The sequence below is a fragment of the Vigna umbellata genome, chromosome 2, assembly GCF_029865625.1.
Source record: "Vigna umbellata cultivar VRB3 chromosome 2, Vumbellata_1.0, whole genome shotgun sequence".
NCBI lineage: Eukaryota > Viridiplantae > Streptophyta > Magnoliopsida > Fabales > Fabaceae > Vigna > Vigna umbellata.
The window spans coordinates 103,482-128,292 of NC_142166.1; the positions used below are offsets into that span (position 1 = coordinate 103,482).

At 34.0% G+C, this 24,811-nt stretch overlaps 2 protein-coding genes and 1 pseudogene across 3 annotated transcripts; 1 reads left to right on the plus strand and 2 right to left on the minus strand.

Annotated features, from left to right (window-relative positions):
* Positions 1-325: 325 nt before the first annotated feature.
* On the plus strand, positions 326-4,561 carry LOC124846612 (protein NETWORKED 2D-like). Its single transcript, XM_047323895.2, has 2 exons — positions 326-734; positions 1,558-4,561. Exons 1-2 carry the CDS (start codon positions 641-643, stop codon positions 4,404-4,406), a joined length of 2,943 nt encoding a protein of 980 aa, XP_047179851.2. The 5' UTR covers positions 326-640; the 3' UTR covers positions 4,407-4,561.
* A 57-nt stretch (positions 4,562-4,618) lies between these two features.
* LOC124846614 (protein ecdysoneless homolog) lies at positions 4,619-11,527 on the minus strand (annotated as a pseudogene). The gene is made up of 5 exons (XR_015784013.1): positions 10,294-11,527; positions 9,416-9,754; positions 8,706-8,830; positions 7,317-7,464; positions 4,619-5,276 (listed from the first exon to the last, which is right to left on the minus strand). The product of XR_015784013.1 is annotated as a protein ecdysoneless homolog (transcript).
* A 6,729-nt stretch (positions 11,528-18,256) lies between these two features.
* Positions 18,257-24,811, minus strand: LOC148203089 (uncharacterized). The gene is made up of 3 exons (XM_088106683.1): positions 23,826-24,811; positions 22,027-22,183; positions 18,257-18,322 (listed from the first exon to the last, which is right to left on the minus strand). Exons 1-3 carry the CDS (start codon positions 24,809-24,811, stop codon positions 18,257-18,259), a joined length of 1,209 nt encoding a protein of 402 aa, XP_087962809.1.

A 24,811-nucleotide genomic window follows, 5' to 3' on the forward strand; every position in this document is an offset into this window, starting at 1 on the left:
TGAGATTTTCATTATGAGGAGTTAATTTTAGCCTGAAAGTCAACATCATAGCAGTATGATGGGAGAAGTAAGAAAATATCAGGTTTAAAGATAACTAACTAGTTAATCTAATCTAATGAAGTTTATAGCTTTATAAATCCATGTAAATATTAAAATAGTAATATTGGTAACGATAATCTGGTTGAAAATTTGAGGTTGGATTGTTGTTTGAAGAGTTTGACAGCGCAGAAGCTAATTTAAAAGAGAAAGAGATGAAAGGTGTAAAAAGCAAGCAAAGGTGGAGAATGGAAAAGGCACGTGGGGGCTTTGAATGCATGCATTATGTCATATTTTATTGCAATGCTTTTTGAAAAGTAAGGTTTGCACAATAAATTCTTGCGAACTTTGCTCCCCTCCATCATCCCATAATTAGCACAACATCTTAGTTCCCACGTTTTCTCTCTTCGTTATCTTTCTCTCTTTCTTTTTCTCTTAATTTTTTTTTTTCCACTTTCTTGTCATGGAATCCATGTCTTCTCTTCTCCATCTCAAACGGATAGAGAAATAGGAGAAACACGGTTTGCATGATTTTCACTCTCACCTTATTAAAATCTCAATACACACCAATCAGGAGCACAAAAGAAGAAAGGAAGCAACCAATATGTTGCAGAGAGCCGCAAGCAATGCTTATTCATGGTGGTGGGTTAGCCACATCAGAACAAAACAATCAAAATGGATGGAGCAAAACCTTCAAGGTCATCACTTTATCTTCATTTTCCTTTCTCATAGTAAAAGCATCACCAGCTTCACGATTTGTCTCCTTTTTCTGATTGAATTTTTTTACACATTCATGGATGTGATGTAAACGGATAGCTTCTCTGCCTTGCTTTTCAACGTTAGATTATTATATAAATGTGTGTGCGCTGGTCAATTTCAATTCACCATGGAATTAAATCTTTAAATTATCCATGCCTTGTATTAAAATATATAGTGTTATCTAAAATACATTTATCCGTACTCGGGTAATTCATCTGCATGAGTGGAGAGACGCTTAATCATGCTCAAAGTTTGATTGCTTTATATGGATTCTGAAAATGCTTCTCAACCTGCTCTGATTTTCAAATCTGAACCTTTACTAATCAGAGGGTACAGATGCACCTCGTTTATCACTTTTTCAATAGAATTTTCTCAAATTGTAATGCTATCTTTGGCCAATGTGAGAGAGAAATTGCGGCATAGAATAACTCCATCTTCCCCCCTGTTCTTGATTAAATGCCTTTCAGATGTTGATTAGCTTCATTTTCTCTCATCGAACAGATGTTTTTTTGAGATATTATGGTTTGCATTCCTTCAAGTTATTGAAGTAATTTCCTAAAAACTTAGAATTCAAGGAGATGCTTAACATGTGGATATAACGATACATACCTGTTTCCATATTATTAATTAGAATACTGAATTAAAAATTTGCTTGAGCCACGGCTAGATGACTGTGTAAGATGAACACAGCCCACTTTTATGTGTCTTTGCCTTTATAAATGAATTTAGTTGGGTATCTAAAATATATAAATTACACTGCAGATATGGAGGAAAAAGTGCAAAGTGTTATGAAGCTCTTAGCGGAAGAGGGTGACTCTTTTGCCAAGAGAGCAGAAATGTATTACAAAAGGAGACCGGAACTGATAATCTTTGTGGAGGAATCATTCAAGGCTTACCGCGCTTTAGCCGAACGATATGATCACATATCAACAGAGTTACAAAATGCCAACAACACCATTGCTTCTGTCTTTCCAGATCGCGTCCCATTAATGGATGAAGATGACGATGATCCATCACAAAGGCTTCCAAAAAAAAAACCAGAAGGGTTGAAAAATATACCAAAGCCTCCCCATAAAGATTTGAAAACGGTCATAACAGCAGCAACAGCCACAAAGAAATTGCAATCCAAGAAAGCAGCTGCCACTGCAGCTGCTGCTACTCCAAAAGTTCCTAAATCTGGTTTGAGCAGAAAAGATGCCCTTGAAGAGATTGACAAGCTGCAGAAAGAGATTCTGGCCCTACAAACTGTGAAAGAATTTGTAAAGAACTCTTATGAGAATTCCCTTAGTAGGTACTGGGACACTGAGGAGCAAATAAAGGAATTGCAAGAGAGAGTTTCCTCTCTGCATGAAGAACTTGGAGAAGGTGTTGACATTGAAGATGATGAAGCTCGGCGTTTGATAGCAGGAGCTGCTCTTCAATCATGCCAAGAGGCATTGACGCAGTTAGAAAAGAAACAGGAAAAATCACTTGATGAAAGTAAAATCGAGTCCAAAAGGGTAAAGGATGTCAAGGCCAAGGTGGGCTCTCTCATGGACGAATTCCATTATGAACGGAAGAATTCTCAAGAGCCAGGGATCCAAAGTGATTTAAAAATAATAGCAGAAACAGAGTTAGATGAAAATGCCGATGATTTGACTCGGAAGAAGCAGGAGCTGCAATTATTAAAGAAGAACCTTAAAGAGAACTTTGAAACTAGCTCCAATTCATCATTCAGTGTAGCAGAGATGGCAGAAAAGATTGATGAGCTAGTGAACAAAGTGATCAGTTTGGAAACTTCAGTATCATCGCAAAGCGCTATGGTGAAGAGATTGAGAACAGAAACTGATGAACTTCAGGAGCAGATTCGAATTCTGGAAAAGGATAAGGAAAATCTTATCAACGACAAACATAAATTGAATGACCAACTGAGGAAGATGGAAAAAAAGATGCATGGAGTAGAGGATCTAAACCAAATTGTTGAGGATCAGAATATCAATCTCCAAACCCAATTGGCTGATGCACATTCTAATCTTGATCATCTCTCAGAGAAAGTCCAAAACGTGCAGCCAGGTGAGGAGGCTAAGACCACACATTTATCAGATCAAAAACAGGATTCATCACCCCAAGAGGAATTAAAATGCGAATCTACAGCTGATTTGGTAGAGGATGGTGCAACAGATAAGGGACTTAAGGTTGCTGGTACTGTCGAAGATGATCTAGCATCAGACAAGCCTGAGGTCACTGGCTCACCATTTGCTAATGTCACTGGTTCATTGAAAAGTGATGTCAAGTCAGTAAATGAGGTTGAGGTCACCAGTTCCTTAGAAATGGAAGAAACTACCCCTGTGGAAAACAAAATTCCCGAAGAATTAAAAGAACAAGAGAAGAATGTAAATCCTGGCAAAGGTGACGAAAAGGCAACAGCTGATGTGAGCACTACCACAGAAAATCAGGAAGTCGAACAGCAACTAGCAAGCAACAAGCTAGATAGTTCTTCAGAGAGTTCAGAGAAACAGCAAGAAAATGATGCTAAACAAAGTTCATGTGAGATAGAGAATTCTCTCAAAGTTGATTCCAAGGAACAGGCAACAGCACAAGATGAACCTGATTGGCGGAAATTGTTTACAAATGGAATGCATGATAGAGAACAAGTTCTGCTGGCTGAATATACTACTACTCTTCGAAACTATAAAGATGTCAAGAAGAGGCTGGCTGAAATAGAGAAGAAAAATCAAGATAGCAACTTCGATTCATCTGTGCTAAAAGAACTGAAGACGGCCAATGCCACGAAAGATGAAGAGATAAGAACTCTGCGTCACAAACTAGTTCTCTTGCAGAGAAGCTTTGAAGGAAATGAAGATCTTGCAGAGGTAACTGTAGTGATGCCATCAGAAAAGAACGGCATTGAGGAAGTTCTAAAAGTTGAACCTCAATCTACTTCACCTATTGAAGACAAATTCCGGTCAAACATGGATGAAATTCTAGAGAAGAACTTAACTTTCTGGTTAAATTTCAGTGCTTATTACTCTGACATACAGAAGTTTCAAACCACTATCAAAGATTTGCAGACCGAGCTATCAAAACTACAGGAAAGAGGAAGGACGTCAGAGGGTAGTAGTAGTATAAAGTATTCTATAAGATCAGATGCAAAACCAATTTACAAACACCTAACAGAGATCCAGGGTGAAATAACTGTCTGGATGGAAAAAGGTGCCGTGTTGAAGGAAGAACTGCATAATCGATTCTCATCTTTGTGTGACATCCAAGAGGATATAACAGCAGCATTGAAATCCAGTGCTGAAGATGATGACTTCAGGTTCACAAGCTACCAAGCTGCCAAGTTCCAAGGTGAGATTTTGAACATGAAACAGGAAAACAACAAGGTTGCTGATGAACTTCAAGCGGGTTTAGATGTTGTATCAGCTCTCCAACTTGACGTAGAAAAGGCTCTGGTGAACTTGAATGATGAACATGGATTCTCGGTTTCAAAAAGACATCAAAATGGCCAGCTAAGACAATCAGAGTCCCGGGCCAAGGTTCCTCTGAGGTCTTTTATCTTTGGCTCCAAACCAAAGAAACAATCAATCTTCTCCTGTATGACCCCTGGAATGAATCGGAAATACCGGTAGGAGCAGGACCGTATGTACAAAGTTTTTTCATGTATTACTTTAGTTTTTTCATCTTTATGAAATTCTTTTATCTGTTAAATTAGGCTGCAGTTTATTGACAGATGCCTTTTTACTACAACGGAATATTCAATTTTAACTTTTTGTTGGTTCATAAATCATAAGTTGATGAGAAGTGTAACAGAATGTAGTATTTCGTATTTTAAGCACAGGAGTAGGAAATTATAATTTGGTACTGATAATTTTACGGCTAGCAAAGTACAAATTCATATATGACTAGAACAGTATTGGATGATACTCACTAAACCCTAAAAGAAGGAACAAAGGAATCAACAACTGTCAATAGTGGATGACAAAAACCAAAAGTATAAAAAATAAATTTGCCATGTAACATTGTAAGCCAATTCCCAATTTGGTAGACTTAGCCACCTGTTACCTGTTACATCCAATAAACAAGCTACAGATGAACGTTATCTTGCTTTTCTCTGGAGGCAAGCCCTCCCTTGTCAAGTGCCAAAACCTGGTGAAGTTACACCATTACTAGCAAGCATTCCCATTGCCCTCTGCTAAGCAGGTTCCTACCCAACGTGAAAAAAATAAAGGATAGTAAGCAGGTTGGGAAACATGCCATCCAGATGAATATCATTGAAGAATCCCAAAACTTAAACCCAGATAAATATTTCAGTATCTTCAATTGCCCTTCTTTGTATCTTGTGGTAACTGCACCCCCATGAGGCCGAGCAAATTAGAAGCAGGACCAGGAAGGCCTTGTTGGGAAGAAAGGGAATCAAGAATGCTTTTTACTAAATTTACATCCACATCTACAGGAGAAAAATCATCGTCCATATTATGTTCTGATGCATTAGATGTTCCCTGAAAGTGAATTCAAATGCAAGAGCAGAACAAAACATCAGTCTTGCAACTGCACAAATCAAAAATTGCAAAATTGCAGAAGAAAATATAAACTAAATTATTATGCAAGTGTCCATTTTGGTCACTACTATCTCGTTTCTAAGCTTGGTTTTGTAGCAGTGCTACGAACAGGTATGCAATATTTTTTGAAGTTTATTTATCTGTAATTATCAAGATTGATATTATTTAAATCATTATGTGGTTAAAAAACATTATATTTTATAGAAAATAAATTATTTATAATTTAACTTTTGGATATTAAATATATCATTCAAAGATTAGTTATATATGAAATAAATATTTTAAAGATTACATTTTTACTACCTAGGAAACTTGATATTAAAATTAGAAGATGAGATCAATGTCAAATGAAAGACAGAAGTAATGATAAATATTATAATAACTTAACAGTTGTTATAAAACCATAAAATAATATTGTTATTTGATGGAAATTAGATATTTATTTTTAAACATGTTATGTAATAACAGCCAATATTTGTTTCAAATATTTATTTTTATTGTTACACTGTAAAAAATAATAATAATTATCATATTATGATAAGAGATAAAAAAATATAATATTTACTCTACGCTATACTTGATTATTATCATAAATTTTTAAAATCGATTACTAATTAGATTTTGAATTTTACAGCTAGAGTGAATCTTATATATGGGTGTACACATATGTAAGTATGTGTGTATGTAAGTATAAAACTTTGAGCTTTATTTCTAGATTTTTGATATTTATGATATAGGATGCTGTAGTTCGTAATCATCCATTTTCAAGATTATAATATTTTTTATCTGAATATTATTTTTCATCCTTTATTAAAATTATAAATTAGCATTATTAACTTTGCATATGCTATAATTGCATTTTTTATCATTAACATGTAAAGCCTTATTTTACAAAGCCATTCTATCACAAACAGTCATATATGGCATGTTTGTTGATTTCTATAACAATAATAACAATAACTACTTTAAAAGTCATGCAAAAGATGGTTTAATAATGAAAAAAAATTTACAATGACAGTACACAATCTCTATTAAACCCACAAGTTCATTATTTCATATTTCATATTTCATATGAAAATGCATAATTTGCAATAGATTATCGTAAATAATCAAGCAACATGAGGATAAAGGGAATCCATACTTGACTAGCCTAACCAAATGCCAAAATAAAACATGATTAGACCTCTGTATGACACTGCTGTATATACACTTTACTTCTTTCGTTTCAAATGACCATGAGAGGTTTGGTATCCCCGGTGTTTTGAAAATCAGACCGGCGGGTCAAACTAGAAAACTGGTATACCGATCAACTTTGACTCAAATAAATCATAAAATCGCTCCACACAAAAAATCGTCATTGAAACCAATAAAAAATTGGAAAACACAGTACAAAAAGAAAAAATGGCTTAGAATCAATGAAAATGTTTAATAATTTTTTTCTTAAAATAAATATAAGTATTTGACATTTTCTTCTTTATTCTAGATATTAACTTTATATAGTCAATGATTGTGTATTGCTGAAGCTTATAGTAAGTACTATGATATGTTTTATTTATACTTTTGTTGTGTATTGCTGAATGTTAAAAACTTATGATTTTCGTTTTAGATTTGAGTGTTATAAAATCATAATATTATTCAATTATTATTATATTAATACTGATTCAACCAGGCATTGAACTTAAACCTAAACAATAATGGGCAATATGATGGAAGACCAAAATTCCACTATATAAACACAGCCTTGCAACCTATGCTGCCGCCGTAGCAGACCTCCCTTCATGAAAGGTCCATGGTTGTGGGTCAAAAAATACCACTTTAAAGCATTATAGCAGTGCTACATCCGTTACTTAATATTGCCTTGAATCAATGCCTTAATTAGTTAAATGACTGGTTCATTGATTTTAAAAACATAGGACAAATACAGATCGTTACAGAATAACATTTAGCATATTCTTTCCTCATGCAAAAGCAAACAAATACCTGATTCTCTGGAATCTGTTCATTAGCACGAACAAAACTTTTCTGAAGGGTGGTTGCCTTTAGTTCTTCATTCATAGCGTCAGAATAGCTCCGCAAGAAAGTATCATCATCGTCCTCCCCAGCTCTCCCACATCACTCTCAGAATCATCTGTATAATCAATAAAAATATAAGAACCCACAAATGATACCAAGGGAGAAGACACAGATTGACTGGCCTAGTGATCTCCTATTTGGTTGAATTCCAGAAATTACAAATGATACCAAGAGAGAAGACACAGATTGACTGGCCTAGTGATCTCCTATTTGGTTGAATTCCAGAAATTAATTCATTATACATGCTAAAACCCAGGTACCAGTATTCCTATCAAACAATTAATGTTGTACTTTGTTGAAGGGGAAGAAATAGGGTGATCGAACTAAATGGGTGTGTTTGGTAGAATAGATGAAAGAGAGAATTAAAAGATTAGTGCATTCCACCGGTATCTTTCTACTCTATTTGTCACCCACTTTCACTCAATTCTCTACATCTCCCCTTATTTCTGTTATATTTATCTTCAACCATACACCTCCAATATTTACTTTATTTTTTACCTATTTTCTATCACTTTTTAATTTATATGATTTATCATCCCATCCGATAGCACAAAATTTGAAGACAGACTGGCAAACTTAAGTGTTCTGGTAAGCAATAACTAATTAAACATTATTATTGTTATCATGCACTTTTCAGTGAAACTAGATTAAGCAAAATCCTCTACATGGACTTCTAGATTTTCAAGGATTAATATTTTAAAGTAAATAATATGCATATTTAATAGGAACTATTTCTTTATATTTTTATTAAAGACAGAGGAAAAGCATTAAACATAATACACTTTCATTATCTGTTTATCCCAATTCCCAAGTACAAAACCAAGGTATTATAGGCTTGGACTTTTTTCAGTTGGATAATGGTGTATTGAAGAGATTAACATTTTACTACCATTTGTCAAGAAAAAAAATAGAAAATCCTAACATGTACCACCATAGAAACCACAATAAAGAATTTGCTAGCACTTAATCCAAATCATTGAGAGGAAATTTGAAATTTGAAAATAAATTATAGGAACTGCTACCTTCATTCTACTAGAACTATACATGCTACACTCATAACAGAGAAAGAAATTTGGAGACTTTGCAAAACAGATAACCAAAAAGTTCAAACCTACAAGATGTGAATTGTAATGAATTACATGCATGATATCACAAAAAAAATGTATTAATGTAATGGTGTAAAAGAACTCTCTTACAAAAGAATCCATTACTAAAAATAAATGCAAATAAAAAAGTTAATATATAACAACTAAAGAGAGGAGCAATACAACAGTAAACTTAGACATGAGATCTCACCAAAGTCCGGGTCAGAGGATGATCCTTCTTCAATATTGCCGTTGGCAGCTTCATTGTCTGAATACTTCATTATTGATCCCATGTCTTTAATAAATTGGTCTACATCAATGTCCACTTCCATATTCCTTTACAAGAAAAAACCCAGATATGGAGATATTACATAATAAAGTAACACAGAAAAGTCTGAAAGGTAAAATTATGACAGCATCCAGAAAAACTAACCAGTAGCAAGAAAAAAATATTTATACCATATACTAAATAGAAAATGTTATTATGTTATTCAATACTTAATAATTAAGGATATTTTACTTAGAACTTTGTGAAATTATCATAAAAAATAGTTAAAAATTGAGCTGGTGTCAGCTTCACATAAACAAAAGGCAAGGGTTTTTATTTTAGGATTTTAAGATTAGGAAAATATTCCCACAGCAGATTATTTGGATTTCAAAAGCTATTTTACACGCTTGTCGAATCAGGACCACATTTGACTTATGGGAATACCAATTTTAATTAATAGGCAGGGCGTTAGACTTAAACCTGTATCCCGGGCGATCTATGATACAGAATTTGTCAGCGAACATCATGAGAATGAAATTATTTTAACAGCCCTAATCCTTTCTCAGTAAAGCATTAAAGATGCATACTCGATAAGTGTGACTTAAGACTGCATATCAGGTATGCTAAATGAGTATGTGTGTCACTGAACTAACCTGTCCTCAGGAGCTTCAGCACCCTTGTAACTTGACAACTTATGGACAAATGACTGCATGGTCTTTGCTATATCTCCAGGATCAAACTCGTCAGCATTCAAAGCAGATGATGGACTAGTATCTTGATCCTCTTTTGCTTTCCCTTTCTTTTTGTGTTTTAAGTCATATAGCTCCATCTCCTTTTGTCTTTCCATAAGAACAGAGTTCAATTCTTCCTCTCCGCCATAAAGCCAGGAATCATCATCAGATGGAGGAACCTCTTGATCCCTAAAATCGTCCACTGAGTGGGGCAGAGCAAGAATTTCATCTATACGTCTAACAGGAGCATTCATCAACTCACTGCAAAAATTTTCACCTTAGCAATGATAAAAACAAAAACCAACATATAACCTGGAGGTTTAACTCAAACAACATTACTACATCAGAACCAAAGTAGATCAATTCCCCAATGCCTCAAATAATCATTGTCAACAAAGAGCACTTATACATTTCAATCAACGTGAGATCTCGATAAACCCCTTCACGTCCAAGATTAGACATCCAGCATGGAGATTTAACGACAGCAGCAGGAATTCGTAGTTTTTTTATTAGGACAATTTGGGGACCCTAATATAATAGACTGGTGCCCTCTTGAATTTGGGCTTGGTCAAACAAAACCCTAAAAGCTATCACACGAGATAAGGATTCCAAGCCTTTATAAGTTCTACTTTGATCATATCTATAATCAATGCATGATCTCATTAATGACAAAATAAGGAAAAACAAGAAAAAACAGGGAGCTAAGCCAAAATAAACATAACCAAACGGCCAACCACCCATCCAAGACAAAAACAAGACTTAATTCAGATGAAAATCAATAGCCTAGTTCCAATTCCAACCTGGCCTGGGAATGGAGAGAAGTATTCCTATAATACTCTTGAGCACTCTGCACCAATCTCTGATACTCAGAGGAACCCGGAAGTAGCCCTTGGAAGTAGCCACTGTTCTCCAAGCTCTTTCTAAACGCCTCCCAAGTGCTCCCTTGCCCTTCCACCCCATCACGCTTCCGCTGCTGATACATCATCTCCAATCCACACGCTATCTTCATCCCCAGCTCCGCCTCCACAAACCCCTCCCTCTCAACCCGACACGGCATCGTCGGGTAACACTTCGGAGCCTGAAACCGCTGCTGCACTAACTGCGCGTACATCGCCCTCGACATCGTCACCGAAACGCAGACTAACTCCTCTGTTGCCCCTCTCTCCACGAACCTCTCCATACTCGCTGCGAATTTCATCGTGTCTACATCCCTGTCGTAGAACCCCTCCACCGCAAGTGAAATCAATCGCGGCTCGTGCTTCAGAACCCGAGCCACGGATACCGGAACCCTAACCCTAACCTTATGCATGTTCCTCCTGGCGCGCTCGGGATAGTCCTCGATGCGTTTCTTCACGGCTCGCTGGATTGCGTCGGAGGCGAGGGATTCGTGGCCGGAATTGGCAACGAAGGCGAGGGAGTCGACGAGGGAGGGGTGGGGAAGGCGGTCGCGGGGAACGATGTGCAGGTTTCCAAGTCGGAGAAAGAGGCGGTGATGAGAGCTGTCGGGGTTAAGCCAACGAGGGAGGTGGAAGGCGGCCTCAATGAGGAGGAAGTCGCCGTCGGAGTCCCAGAGGCGGAGGGAAAGGGAGGGGAAGCGGATGGAGATTTGGAAAAGGAGGAAGACGGCAAACCACTCGTCGTCGAGGTTGTCACCGTAGCGGAGGTGGCCGTGGAGGTGGGGGAGGTTGGATGAGGAGGAGCAGGGGCAAGAGGGATTGGGGGGAGTCGAAACGGAGAGAGTGAAGGGTTGGTGCTGCCAGATGTAGTCTTGGGTGAAGGGGGATATTGTTTGGAGGATTTGGAGATGGAGGGAGTGGAGCGTCGCGGTGGCGGTGGCGGTGGCGGTGGCGGTGGCTGTAGCGGTGGGGCAGTCAGGGTATATGGCGTAGAAAACGGTGTCGTCTGAGGGGCGAGGGGAGAAGATGGAGGAAGAAGGAAACTCCATTGCATGTGCTGAGTTGCTCACTCTGAAAGAAAACTTCTCCGGTGTTCGGGGAGCACCCTCTCATAAACCTCTTTCTTGAACATTCGAGGTTTTATGAATCAAAATTATGTTATCCATATCTCTTTTATAATTGTGTTTTTTTTTTCTTTTTTTTACATTTCTTCTTGTTCTGTTTAAATTCTCAAATAAGCTGCATTTTATTTTTACTCTTTACTTTACATTAAATCTTTTTCACTGAAATTTACTTAAACTGCTTTCAAGCTTTGATTCCAATAAATTACTTATTTCTTCTCATATCAGCTTCTTTTTGTATGAAACTTGTAATTAAAAGTTTCTTCAGTACCAAGTTCAAATTTCATTCTCACTTTTACTATGAAAGTAAAATATTTTATAAAACTTAAATATATTTTTTATCTATTTTTATCGACTTTGTTTAAGACTTATCTTTTTTAGTGTTTAATATTATCTCAATTTTTATAATTTATGTTCAATTTGATCCATTTTTTTTACATTGTCTAAATTGTTAACGACAAATTGTATACCTGAGTGAGCACCATCTGAACAAGGTGTTATTTTTTTTTTATATGTGGTTACGTGAAATTAATTTGATTAATGAGGTTTGGTTGAAGAAAAGCCATTAAAAGGGTTTTTGAAGTGCATGGATTTTTTTGTGTGGATCTTTCACTGATTGTTGGTTGTTGAGGCATGTGTGGTTGTCTCTTTTTTGCCTTGTTGCAATAGTTGGGGCACCAAATTTGTGATGTCTCACATGGTGGTGGTTTAAGGGGAATTGAGATAATCTTGATTTGCAATTGTGGTGAAATAATAGTTGTAAGAATGACAAGAACTTCAAAGAATGTTGGGAAACAATTTTGGATTGTCGTAACTATAAGGTTATATTAAAAATAGCATTTTTAATTATTTGTAATAAGATATGTGTTGGTAATTAACATTGTCTTTGTTATTTTTTTTATTGAATAACATGGTGGATCTTCTAATGTCATGTCTTTTAATTATTTCAAGTGATTCTTTGAAGAAAATGTTGATAAAAGGGATACTATCATTGTCAAACAAAAGAGGAAGATTTATGACATGGACAATTCAGTGAAAAATTTGTAAAAAAAATGTAATTGTTAATAGAAGTCATCTTTGTTGTTAGTGTATTAAACATAGTTATGTTGCATCTGTGTTTAGGTTGATGTCTTTAGGTGGCTCACATCTATCAATTTGGCTCATATCACATGATTTGACCTTGACCCATATGGATTGAGGTCAGAAAAATTCACTAAGATCAAAAAGTCCTCATTGAAAAAGTCAACAACCCAAAAATATCCCAAAAACCTTGTGGGTCAAGGTATGAGCCTTCTTTTTAGAAAAAATATTCATTTTAAATATAATAAAAAATGCAATTAACTCCTAATTTATCGCAGATTTAAGTATTTTTAAATTGTCAAAGAACTATATACAAATATTTTAATCAAAATAACATAAACTTTATAAGAAGTTTCAATAAATCTAGTTGTCTGCTTACTCAACAACATAAAATATTGAAATCCTTGAGTGATTAATATATTTAATTTTCCTGAATGACTAAACCATTTTAAAAGTAGATAAGATAGTCATTTAATTTTGTTGTGCGAAAAATTCATCTAAATCTGAATTAAAACTAAATACGACATCTCAATTTTTGAAAGTTTAAAATAATGAAAATGAACAATAAGTTTATGAATTTTTTTATAATATGTTGTTTATTCTTTTTCTTCTTTTTAATGTATGACTTAAATTTATACTTAAATTCAAACAATTATTTATTTCTCTTTATTATTATAATATATATATATATATATATAATATTTAGTAATTATAAAATAAAAAGTTAGTGTGAATTTTATCAAAATTAATCAAATATTCTCACATTTTCTACTAGACTATGTTTCTTATGTCATGTTTGGGACACATATCGCTTTATTAAATGTTATAAGTTTATTTTTTTAAGAAATTGATAAAATTAACAAATAGATTATGGTCGGTATTAAATTATAGATTATATATTTATTTAATAACATAATAATAAGTATGACATAAAAATATTGATCTAAATATAATAAAATTACAACAAAAGTATATAATTTTATGTGTACATAAATAATATTATTTTTAAGAGTTAATTAAAGTCTTCTAGTATGGCCAAATCCACCTTAACCCTAATCCTAACCCACTTGAAAGGGGACTTTGTAGGCTGGGTTTTTGCCTCACGTGAGGGGGCCTACTAAAAGGAGACTTTATCGAGAATGGGTTAGGATTGGTCCATGAGTCATGGGTCAAGTTGACACCTCTAGGTGGTCGCCATGTGCTTTGGTTTACTATGATAGGGCAACGAATTTTAGTGAAGTGTATATTGTGTAATGTTAAGGTTCAGTCATTATGTTTTGTAATGTCTATAAATGAATCAAAAAATGAAATTATTATTGGTTTGAAATTGTTCAAATTAGTCCTAATTTTACTTACATTTTTGTTAATGTGGCTCATGTTCTTTCTGTCAATTCATACATAATAAGGACAACAATGATAATATATTACAAACAACTGCTTTCTAAAATACATTGATTTCATTAATAACATAATAATAAAGTAGTAACATTTACTGGTTATAGACTAATGTAATGTATTTAACCACAAAAGTAGTGATTTCTAAAAAACAATGTGTGGCAGACAGTGCACCAAAGTACATTATAATAGTAGAACAAATGTGCTTAAAATGAAATTCCAAATACTACGAAGCAATTAATCTTCTAATTTGTAATTTTTCCCTTCTGATTGGTTGATTGGATTGTTGTGAGGAACACGAAGATGGTTGTGGTGATGCCTTTGATCGTTGTAGGGATTGCGAATTTGGTTGTGATGGTGCCTTTGATGGTTGTGGGGATTGCATAGTTGGTTGTGGTGGTGCTTATGATGATTGTGAGGATTGCGGACTTGACTATGCAAATTGTTGTGATACTTATGTTGGTTGTTGAGGACGTAACGGACAATGAATTTTTTTATGGCCAATGACAAATGTTACATTTTTTTTATGCCCACCTTTGGTTATTTGGATATCATTCTTCCTTAGCTCTCATTGCTCCGACTTTCTTTTCTTCTATAGTCTTTTAGTCAACTTTCTTTTAAACGGCGGGAGGACATTAGGGAATGATGTTATTTTCCATAGAAGGTGGTCATTCACTAGATTAATGATGGAAGCATATGTTTCTTCATATATTGAGCGTCTAAACCAAATTGGTACATAGTCTTCTGGATTTAAATTTAAGAACTTCATTGTTGCAATTGTATGGTAGCAAGAGATGTCACTGATGAACCATCATCTACTACTTTACACTTCCTGAACAAAATGAAGTTTTTTTCTCCTGCGTACACTTTGGTTTATACTCATTCATTTTTCTCTCTATTTTCTCCTGCGTACACTTTGGTCTATACTCATTCATTTTTCTCTCTCTTTACACTGAAATCACTATGGTTTAGTCCAAACATGACTGTCTTTGCATCAGGAAATGAAACCGATCATTTAGCATTGTTGAAGTTCAAGGAATCTATATGCAGTGATCCCAATAAAATCTTGTTTTCTTAGAATACTTCTACACACTTTTGTAACTGGCATGGTGTCACGTGCAATTCTATGCTTCAAAGAGTTACAGAGTTGAATTTGCAAGGATACAACTTGAAGGGATTCATATCTCCACACATAGGCACTTTGTCTCACATGACACATTTCAACATTGGAGACAACAACTTCTTAGACAAATTTGATGATGATTACTTTCAATAGTCTGAGCAACCATACCAATTTAGGCAAGAATATCAAATGCATAGAATGAAACAGGAAAGTAACTTATAAAAGTTGAGAATATTGCTTATGTCTTTTAGATTTAGGTTGATTACTGGATCACACTCAAAGAATATGATTCAACGTTCAAATCTAACTACATGTAATTTTTTTAGGATTAAGATTTGGATGTAATTGTTGAAGGATTAGATACATTGAAAAATGTGGCACATCATATGAATGAGGTAAGTTGCTTTTATGGTTTTTTGTTAAATTATAAATTTAGTCATTGTATCATTATGTAGTCCCTTATATTAGAAAGTTGTTTACAAATCAATCCCTAGTCTGTGCTTGTTCTGGTTCAAAGTTTAAGTGATCGCAAACTAGAACATTCAAGTTCTCTTTCAAAGTCAGAGTTGCTTTGTATTTATAGGGAGATTCTCCTTAGATTTTCTTGGGGTAAAATCCTAGGTACGGGGAAAAAAATGTTTGAAGTAAAAAACTTGAAGTACTAGAAAACAAACTCTTAAGGCTAAAAGCTTGGAGTACTAGAAAACAAATTCCTTTTTTACAATATTAAACTCTTAATCATTTGATAACAAAATATCTTTCCGGAATTAGCATGAATCTATTTTTAGATTCACTTAGGTTAGTCTAGAGACGACCTATAATTCATTTATGGGACAACTTAAACACTTATTTTAACTTTAAGATCCAGGTTGTGAACCACGATGATTGGATTACTAATCAGACATAATCCTAAAGCAATAAAAACTTTTAAGTATAGGGACCAAATCTACTACCAATATAACTTTGACAAATGGCAAGGATCAATATGCTGGAATTAGTTTGACACTAAAGGAAACTTTGATCACTGATTTCTTCTTCCTTCTGATGAGTGTTGGAGAGTTGCTCAAGTCAAACAGAATCATGAAATCTACAAATTTTTAATAGCCTATAGTGACTTTGCTTTCTTGAATGCTTCTCCTCTTGGTGCATATTTTTATTCTGATTTCTTTCATTGATGGCTAAAGTATTTTTCAGTATAATAATAGATAATTTGACACTCCTTCCCCTTGAATCTTGAAGAATAAATCAGTTCTTGAGTATCACAAGATAATAAGACCGAACCAAAGAAAAATCGAAGCAAAACCTCTATAAACTTGTAGTGAAACTATTTTCACTACAAAAAAAAATGGTTATCACATACCGATATTTACATACGGATTTTGATCCGTATGTAACATAGGTATTACATACAAATTTTACATAAGGATCGTGAAAAGTGAGTTATATACAGATTTTACATAAGGATCGTGGTAGCGGAAAAGTTTCTTAAGGATAGGATCTATACGTAAGTGCTATAATCCCTATAAGTAGAAGCAGTGTTACCTACCGATGTTACTTACGGATCTAAAAGTTCATTTTTTTAAGAAAAAATAAAATTAGGTTTCATTAATTCCAAATCAAGTCTGTTTGCTCGAACACTCACGAACTTTGTTCTCTCGAATCTCTCTCCAACCCTAACTTCAATTCTTGTATCTCAAACGTACTGAAACTTTCTTCTCTAGATCCCTCATTCAGTCCGCACTCAGTTTGCAAATCTGATTATAAATACGGTGTTTGTGTGAAAGTTTTTGTCCATACATATGCTTGGTTGGTGGCTTGAGTTTATCCATTTTCCTAATTCGTAATTATTACATGTGAAAGGAGCGTAACCGTGAGGCCATGTTTCATTCCTTCTTCAAAATATTTCTATAGCATCAATTGAGTGTCTAGTTTCTGTTTTTGGGATTATAATATGATTTTACATCTTTTAACGGACCATGAACATAATTATATGAATCAAACCTGGTTGAGATGATATTTATATGTGAGAAATGTTTTTGCTAAAGTATAGTTGAATTTACATGTAAGGATATACAAAAGAGTAAGTGATTCATGATGGGTTGAAATTGGAATTATTAAATGGTTTTACTAATTATTGGAAGAAAGGGATGTTGCCTAGACATTATTAAAATTGTATGAATGACTTTTATTATGTGTAAGAGTACAACCGTGAGAGCCATGCCGCCTTCCTTCTCACCAAAGTATTCCAAGCATATATATATATATATAATCCTTTTATATTTTTTTTAATTCATAAAAATTCTAAATTCTCTTAATAATTTAAATTATCTTTTTCCTTTAAAAAAAATTCGATTTCAGTCACAGGAAACATTTAAGTTACTATTATGATCATACTACTTGTCTATAAGAACAAAAGTATATTTCAATTTCCTTTTTAGATTTTTTTTTCTTTTAATTGTGTTCATAAAAAAAGTTATCGAATCATATGATTTTTTTTTTCAAACCTACAGAAATGAGATACCAGACATCAAAATCAGTAATTAAGTAAAACTAACCTGTTTATTTCATTGAATAAAATTGCGATAAAAATTAATAGTATTTCTGTTATGTTATACATATTTTTATTTATTTCTCTATTTTGTTGTATAATATTTTTTTTTTACTTTGTGTTATATTTATTTTGGTTTAATGTCTCAATAGGTCCATATTTTTGTTCAGAATTTAAAATAGGTCCCTTTATTTTTTGGCGTCTCAATTGGGTCCTTATTTTTGTTAATTTGATGTAAATAAATCATTTCCGTCAATTTCATCAAACGTTAATGAATGTGTGACGTGGCCTTACACGTGTCAATACTGTCTTCAGGCCACGTCACACATTCATTAACGCCGTTTGATGAAATTGACGGAAATGATTTATTTGCATCAAATTAACAAAAATAAGGACTCAATTGAGACGCCAAAAAATAAAGAGACCTATTTCAAATTCTGAACAAAAATAGAACCTATTGAGACATTAAACCTATCTTTATATCATTTTCCAGACTTAAATTCTAAAGTAGACCCCAAAGATTTTTTTATTTTATTGTATTTTATTTTTCCATGGACTTTGTTTTGGGTGAGTTGACCGATTACTACCCACCCAGCACCTCTATTTTCCATTCAAATCAAGTATTGTTTCTCTGATGTGACCAGTGTTTGGGTACATATAAGCCACCTATTTTAAAACAAAAATTCAAAAATTAATGTAGAAACGAAATAAATAAATTCAATTTAGTTATCGTGTTCATAACTGTATTTTTTAATCATTATGCGTCTGTTCTAAAAATAAAAAGTATGCTAAACTCTTCGATTGAGACAATATTATATGAATCAAAATTATCAAATTTGCAACTACGTTAGACATTTCCATTTTTAAGTTCGAAAAAAGGCATACGCATTTGAGTAGAAAAATTAGTTAATGCTTAAGTAAATTTTGTTAGAATAAACTTAATATTTAATAACAAATATACTTGAGTTCATAAAACTCAAGAATTTATTTCACTTTGTCGTCAACTCTTTATCGTCAACTCGACTTGAGATACTAGAATTTTCATAAGAATAATAAAGATGGATAAACGTAACTTGTTCTCTCAACCAACCATTTTGTATATATCATTAATTTATTATTATTATTATTATTATCATAAAAATATAAAGTATACGAATGAACTTTATAACTTATAATGTTTTCGTTTGTATTATTTTTTGTTAAGTTTTTAAGAACGATTTTGAAAAATTATTATTATTATTATTATTATTATTATTATTATTATTATTATTATTATTATTACTAAACTTTAACACTTTAATTATTTTTCAAATTAAACTAGTAATTGTTACTTTTAAATATTCTTAACATAAATCTAATAGATATCTGTTACATCAAGTAAGTTCTTTAAATACAAATATTAAGAAAAAATAGACCTTAATATGATACGGTTTCAATAAAATGACTGTTTTGAAATTAATTATCTGAAAGGGCGTATTATTTGACTCAATAACTTTTTTCACCAACTTAATAATAGGTGGTAAGTATTAAAACTATGCTTGTATGTGTGATTTAAATTTAAATTGTTTTTCATTTTAAAAAAGTAGCTGCCAATAATTTAAGACAACTTTTGTGACATAAGAGAGCATAAATACACTTGAGTTTAGACATCACAACGAGTCGAATCGAATATGATAATGTTTATTTGCAACCCAATTTACGGAATAAAAATTTATTCACAATTTGTCCGATATTTACCGAAGATACACGGGTATCTATTTCAAAAACATCCACCTTAAGTATACGCGAATACATACAAATATTAAAAAATATATTTTTTATATATTTTTAAAATAAAATTAAAACATATATATAATTTAATATAAATAAAATCAAATATAAATTAAAATTTAATTTTAATTAAATTTAATCTAATAACATATAAATTAGTTTTATTTTAAATTAAATTTAATTAAATAAAATATAAATTAAATTATTTTTTTAACCAGTATGCGAATAATATAATACATTTTCAATTCACTTATAAATAAATATTAAAATATCTATTATCTACATTTTTTACAATAAATACTTATAAAATACCAACTATCATGGATTTTATGTTGTAAAAGCTGACAATAGTAGAATAAAGATCACGAACAATATACTTCCTGAGGCGTGTAGATCACTGCCCTTAAGGACTTATCCGCGGTGTATTGCGCAAGTCCCCTAGGATACAACAAGAACTTCTCAGAATTTCTGAGGATTTCAGAACTAGCAAGGATCTCTTAAAAAGAGAATAAATAAACCCAGAATATTTTTAGGAAAGAGAGAGAATGAAATTAGAAGAAAAGAGAAAGAGAGAAAAATGATTCTGATTATATCTTCTGAATGAAAGAAAAGCTCTATTTATAGAGCTTATGATGGAACTAACCCTCCTTAGCTTGAGGAGTACTTCACGTAAAAAGTGGCACCAAACCTTAAAATTAAAGCACAAAATCGATGGTTGTGGAGAGAGAAAAGCAACGTTGGAAACAAACATGAACGTTGCACACCAAAAGTGACGTTGGCTGCGAGCATATAGGAAAATATCTCTAAGGCAAAGACTTGCGGGCCAATCTCAACTTCCTCCGCAAGTGATGGCACATATCTTTGCAATATTTTATTAATAAATAATAACAATCCCCCACATATTGCAAAAGATAAGAAACAATGATTGAAAGAAAGAAAGAAGAAAAATCCTGGGTTTTATACGATGTAATGCATCAGAGCTGGTATAGCAAGCTATATGAACCAGTCCTAGAAAGAAAAACTTAACACACAGTATAGTTGGTATAGCAAGCTATATGAACCAAAGATACTTGAGTGTGTTAGAGGTTTATCAAACATAGTACACCCCCACAATCCTTGTTGTTATCGCTGTGATGCGCTTACTAGGCCATGCGCGTGCCCGGTATTCATGAGTGCTCTAGAGATCATGCCAAGATCTCATGCAAGCGGCCCCACTTGACACTCATATAGGTGATTTCATCAAGTGTATGCTGCAAGTCATACACCACCCGTAAGGGATATGAAGATCATTAAAAACTTTGTTTAATTACAAAGTTTAACCTCTCAATTATGCAGTCTCTAACACTTTCACACACACACACACCATAGGAAGGGACATATTTGATTTGAAATCAAATTAGTGCTATCAGAACTAACAAATGACTTGTTTTTACCCATATGAACCTTATTCATGGGATCTCCAATCACAAAGGTTGGGTTACCATCACTTGTTTGTTTGCTAGTGGCTTAAGTCCCATTCCCCTCGATGTTTCTAAGATCATATTTCTTCCCAAGGGTTTTGTCAGAGGATCTGCTAGATTCCGTTCTGACTTCACATAGTCAATGGAAATAGTTCCACTCTTTAGCAGCTGCTTCACCAAATTGTGTCTCAATTGGATATGTCTATTCTTTCCATTGTAATTCTTGTTTTTAGCTATTGTCGATTGGCAATCACAGTGTATTGACACCGATGGGGTTGGTTTCATTCCTAGTGGAATGTTTGCTAAGAAGTTTTTCAACCACTCAGCCTCACATCCAGTCATCTCAAGAGCGACAAACTCATATTCCATTGTTGATCTTGCAATAATAGTTTGTCTGGAAGATCTCCATGTAATCGCACCACCCCCAAGTGTGAATACATAACCACTAGTGGATTTTGTCTCATCTGAATCAGAGATCCAGTTAGCATCACTATACCCTTCTAGTACAGCGGGAAATCCACTATATTCAATGGCATAATCCATTGAACCTCTTAAGTATCTCATAAGCCTGGAAAGTGCATCCCAATGTTCTTGATTTGGACATTGAGTGTACCTACTTAGTCTACCTACTATATAAGCAATATCGGGTCTAGAAAAGCTCATCAAGTGCAGTAAGCTCCCAATTATCTGGGCATACTGAGGCTGAGATAATGATTCTCCTCTATTTTTCATTAATTTAGAGTTAGCATCATAAGGGGTACTCACGGGTTTGAAATCATAATACCCAAACTTCTTAAGAAGTTTCTCAATGTATTATTCTTGGGATAGTAATATACTATCTCCCTTCCTTATGATTCTAACACCTGAAATTACGTTGGCTTCACCCATGTCTTTCATTTCAAAGTTCGATCCTAGAAACAGTTTAGTTCTAGTAACAATCTCATTGCATGTACCAAATATTAACATGTCATCCACATACAAACATATAATGACACAATCACCATTTTCAAATTTAGAGTACACACATTTATCAGCATCATTAGGTGAAAAACCATCACATAGCAATACATTATCTAGTTTTTCATGTCACTATTTTGGTGCTTGTTTCAATCCATACAAAGATTTTAAAAGTTTACATACCTTATTCTCTTGACCAGGTACAACACACCCTTCAGGTTGAGTCATATAAATTTCCTCTTCTAAATCACCATTTAGAAAGGCAGTTTTAACATCCATCTGGTGTATCACTAGCTTATGGATTGCTGCTAAGGCTAACAGAACTCGAATAGAGGAAATCCTAGTCATAGGGGCAAAAGTATCAAAGTAATCTATGTTGGGTTTTTGAGTAAAACCTTTTGCTACTAATCTTGCCTTATACTTCTCTATAGATCCATCAGGATGATACTTTTTCTTAAAGATCCACTTACAACCAATGGGTTTTGCTCCTTTAGGCAAATCTACTAAGGTCCAAGTATTATTTTTCTGAATTGATTCAATTTCAGTCTTAATGGCTTTATCCCACTGTTTTGCATCAGGAGCACTAATGGCTTCTACAAAGTTACTTGGATCATTATCAACTAGATAGGTATAGAAATCATTACCAAATGAAGTTTCCTTCCTCTGTCTTTTACTTCTTCTTAATTTCTCACACATGACATCACTATTATTATTATTTTCTATACGTTGAGACGTCTCACTAACCTTTAAAGAAAAAACATGTTCAAAAAACTCAGCATTTTTCGTCTCCATTATAGAATTTCTTTCAAGTGTATCACTTTTAAGAACTAGAAACCTATAGGCAGCACTATGTTCAGCATAGCCTAAGAACATACAATCAAAGGTTTTAGAGCCTATTTTCCTTTTCTTAGGATCGGGTAACATCACCTTAGCTAGGCACCCCCACACTCTTAAATATTTAAGGTTAGGTTGATAACCTCTCCACAGCTCATACGGAGTTTTACCAATTTTCTTATGAGGTATTCTATTTTTGTAAAAACACGCAGTAAGCAAGACTTCTCCCCAAAGGTTATCAGGTGCACTAGAACTAATAAGCATGGCATTCATCATCTCCTTAAGAGTTCTATTTTTTCTCTCAGCTACTCCATTAGACTCAGGTGAATATGGTGGGGTTACTTCATGGATGATACCTTCTTTAACACAATAGTCATTAAATAACACATACTCACCACCTCTATCTGATCTAATCCTCTTAATTTTCTTATTTAATTGATTTTCTACTTCTGCTTTATAGGTAAGAAAGACATCAAAGGCTTCATCTTTATGTTTGATTAAGTATACTTTGGTGTATCTAGAATAATCATCTATAAAGGTCACAATAATTTTTACCTCCTCTAGACATTGTTTGTTTCAAATCAGCTAGATCAGTATGAATTAACCCTAACAATTCAGTTTGGCGTTCTACAGCAAAACATGTTTTCTTAGTTATTTTAGATTCTACACATATATCACATTTACTACTCTGTTTATCATGCATATTAATTAATCCTAGTTGTTTTAATTTCATAACATAGGAAGAATTTAGATGTCCTAATCTAGCATGCCATATATCATATGAGTCAATAATATAAGTAGAAGAAGATGATTCATTAATATTTTCATAAATGTTAAGTACAAAGAGACCTTGATCACAATATCCCTTCCCCACAAAAACATTATTTTTTGTCATTACAATCCTGTCAGACTCGAATGACACTTTAACCCCCACTTTTCCCAATAGTGCTACAGAGATTAAATTAACTCTGATTGATGGCACATGTAGCACATCACTCAAGGCCAGAGTCTTTCCAGATGTGAGTTTGAGAAGAACTTTCCCTTTTCCCAGAACAGGAGTGGTCCTGGAATCACCGAGGTAGACGTGTTCTTCTCCATCCCCTACACTAGTGTAAGAGGTAAAGGCACTTCTATTTGCACAGATATGCCTGGTAGCACCGGAGTCTACCACCCACTTGCTCACATTTGTCATCAGATTTACTTGAGAAACGACCGCAGCAATAATGTCATCTCCTTCAACTATATTAGCCTTAGGAGGATTGTCGTTTCTTACTCTGCGCCTGCACTGTGGTGCATGATGGCCCGGCTTCCCACATACGAAGCAATTTCCTTTCTTCTTAAAGGTGGGGTTAGATGTGTTGGGGCGAAATTTTCGAAAATTATTTTTCTTATTGTGATCGGGTTTGTGTTCGTACCTTTTTGGAGCAGGTTTGTCTTCTACCATGTTTGCTTTTGCAGACAATGCTTTGGCCCTCACAACAGCACATTCTTTCTTGTTGGTATCTTCAATAATTATGTGAGTGATCAGCTCTGAAAGTGACATTTGCTTGTGCCTGTGTTTTAGTAGTTGCTTGTAATCAGTCCAGGAAGGCAGCAGTTTCTCTATCAGAAGCTCTGAAACAAACTCATCTGGAAGAAGAACGTTCTTCGCTTTGATATCTTCGAGTAGCTTGTGGTACTCATTAATTTGCGACTTTATGTCCTTATCTTCAACCATTTCCCAGCGATAGTAATTCCCAATGATGAATCTTTGCCTAACTATATCTTCAGCAATGTATTTGAGAATCAATGAATCCCAAATTTCTTTCGCTTCCTTATAGGAACAATATACATCGAACAAATCGTTAGAGAGTGCACTAAGTAAAGTATGACGGCATACCTTGTTTGCATGAACCCAATCTTCAACTTGTTTTGAATTTGGAGGGAGACTGGAGTCGGGTTTTGAAGATGAAAGAGCAAAAGCGACTCCGTACATGTCTAAGAGGGTTGACACGCGTTCTTGCCAGCGCCGAAAATTCTGACCAGAGAAGACTTCAATTTTTGATACATCCGGGAAAGGTTTCGCGAAGACCGTCTGAGTTCCGGAAACAATATTCTGATTCTCCGGGATTGAGTTGTTGTTGTTGTCAGCCAT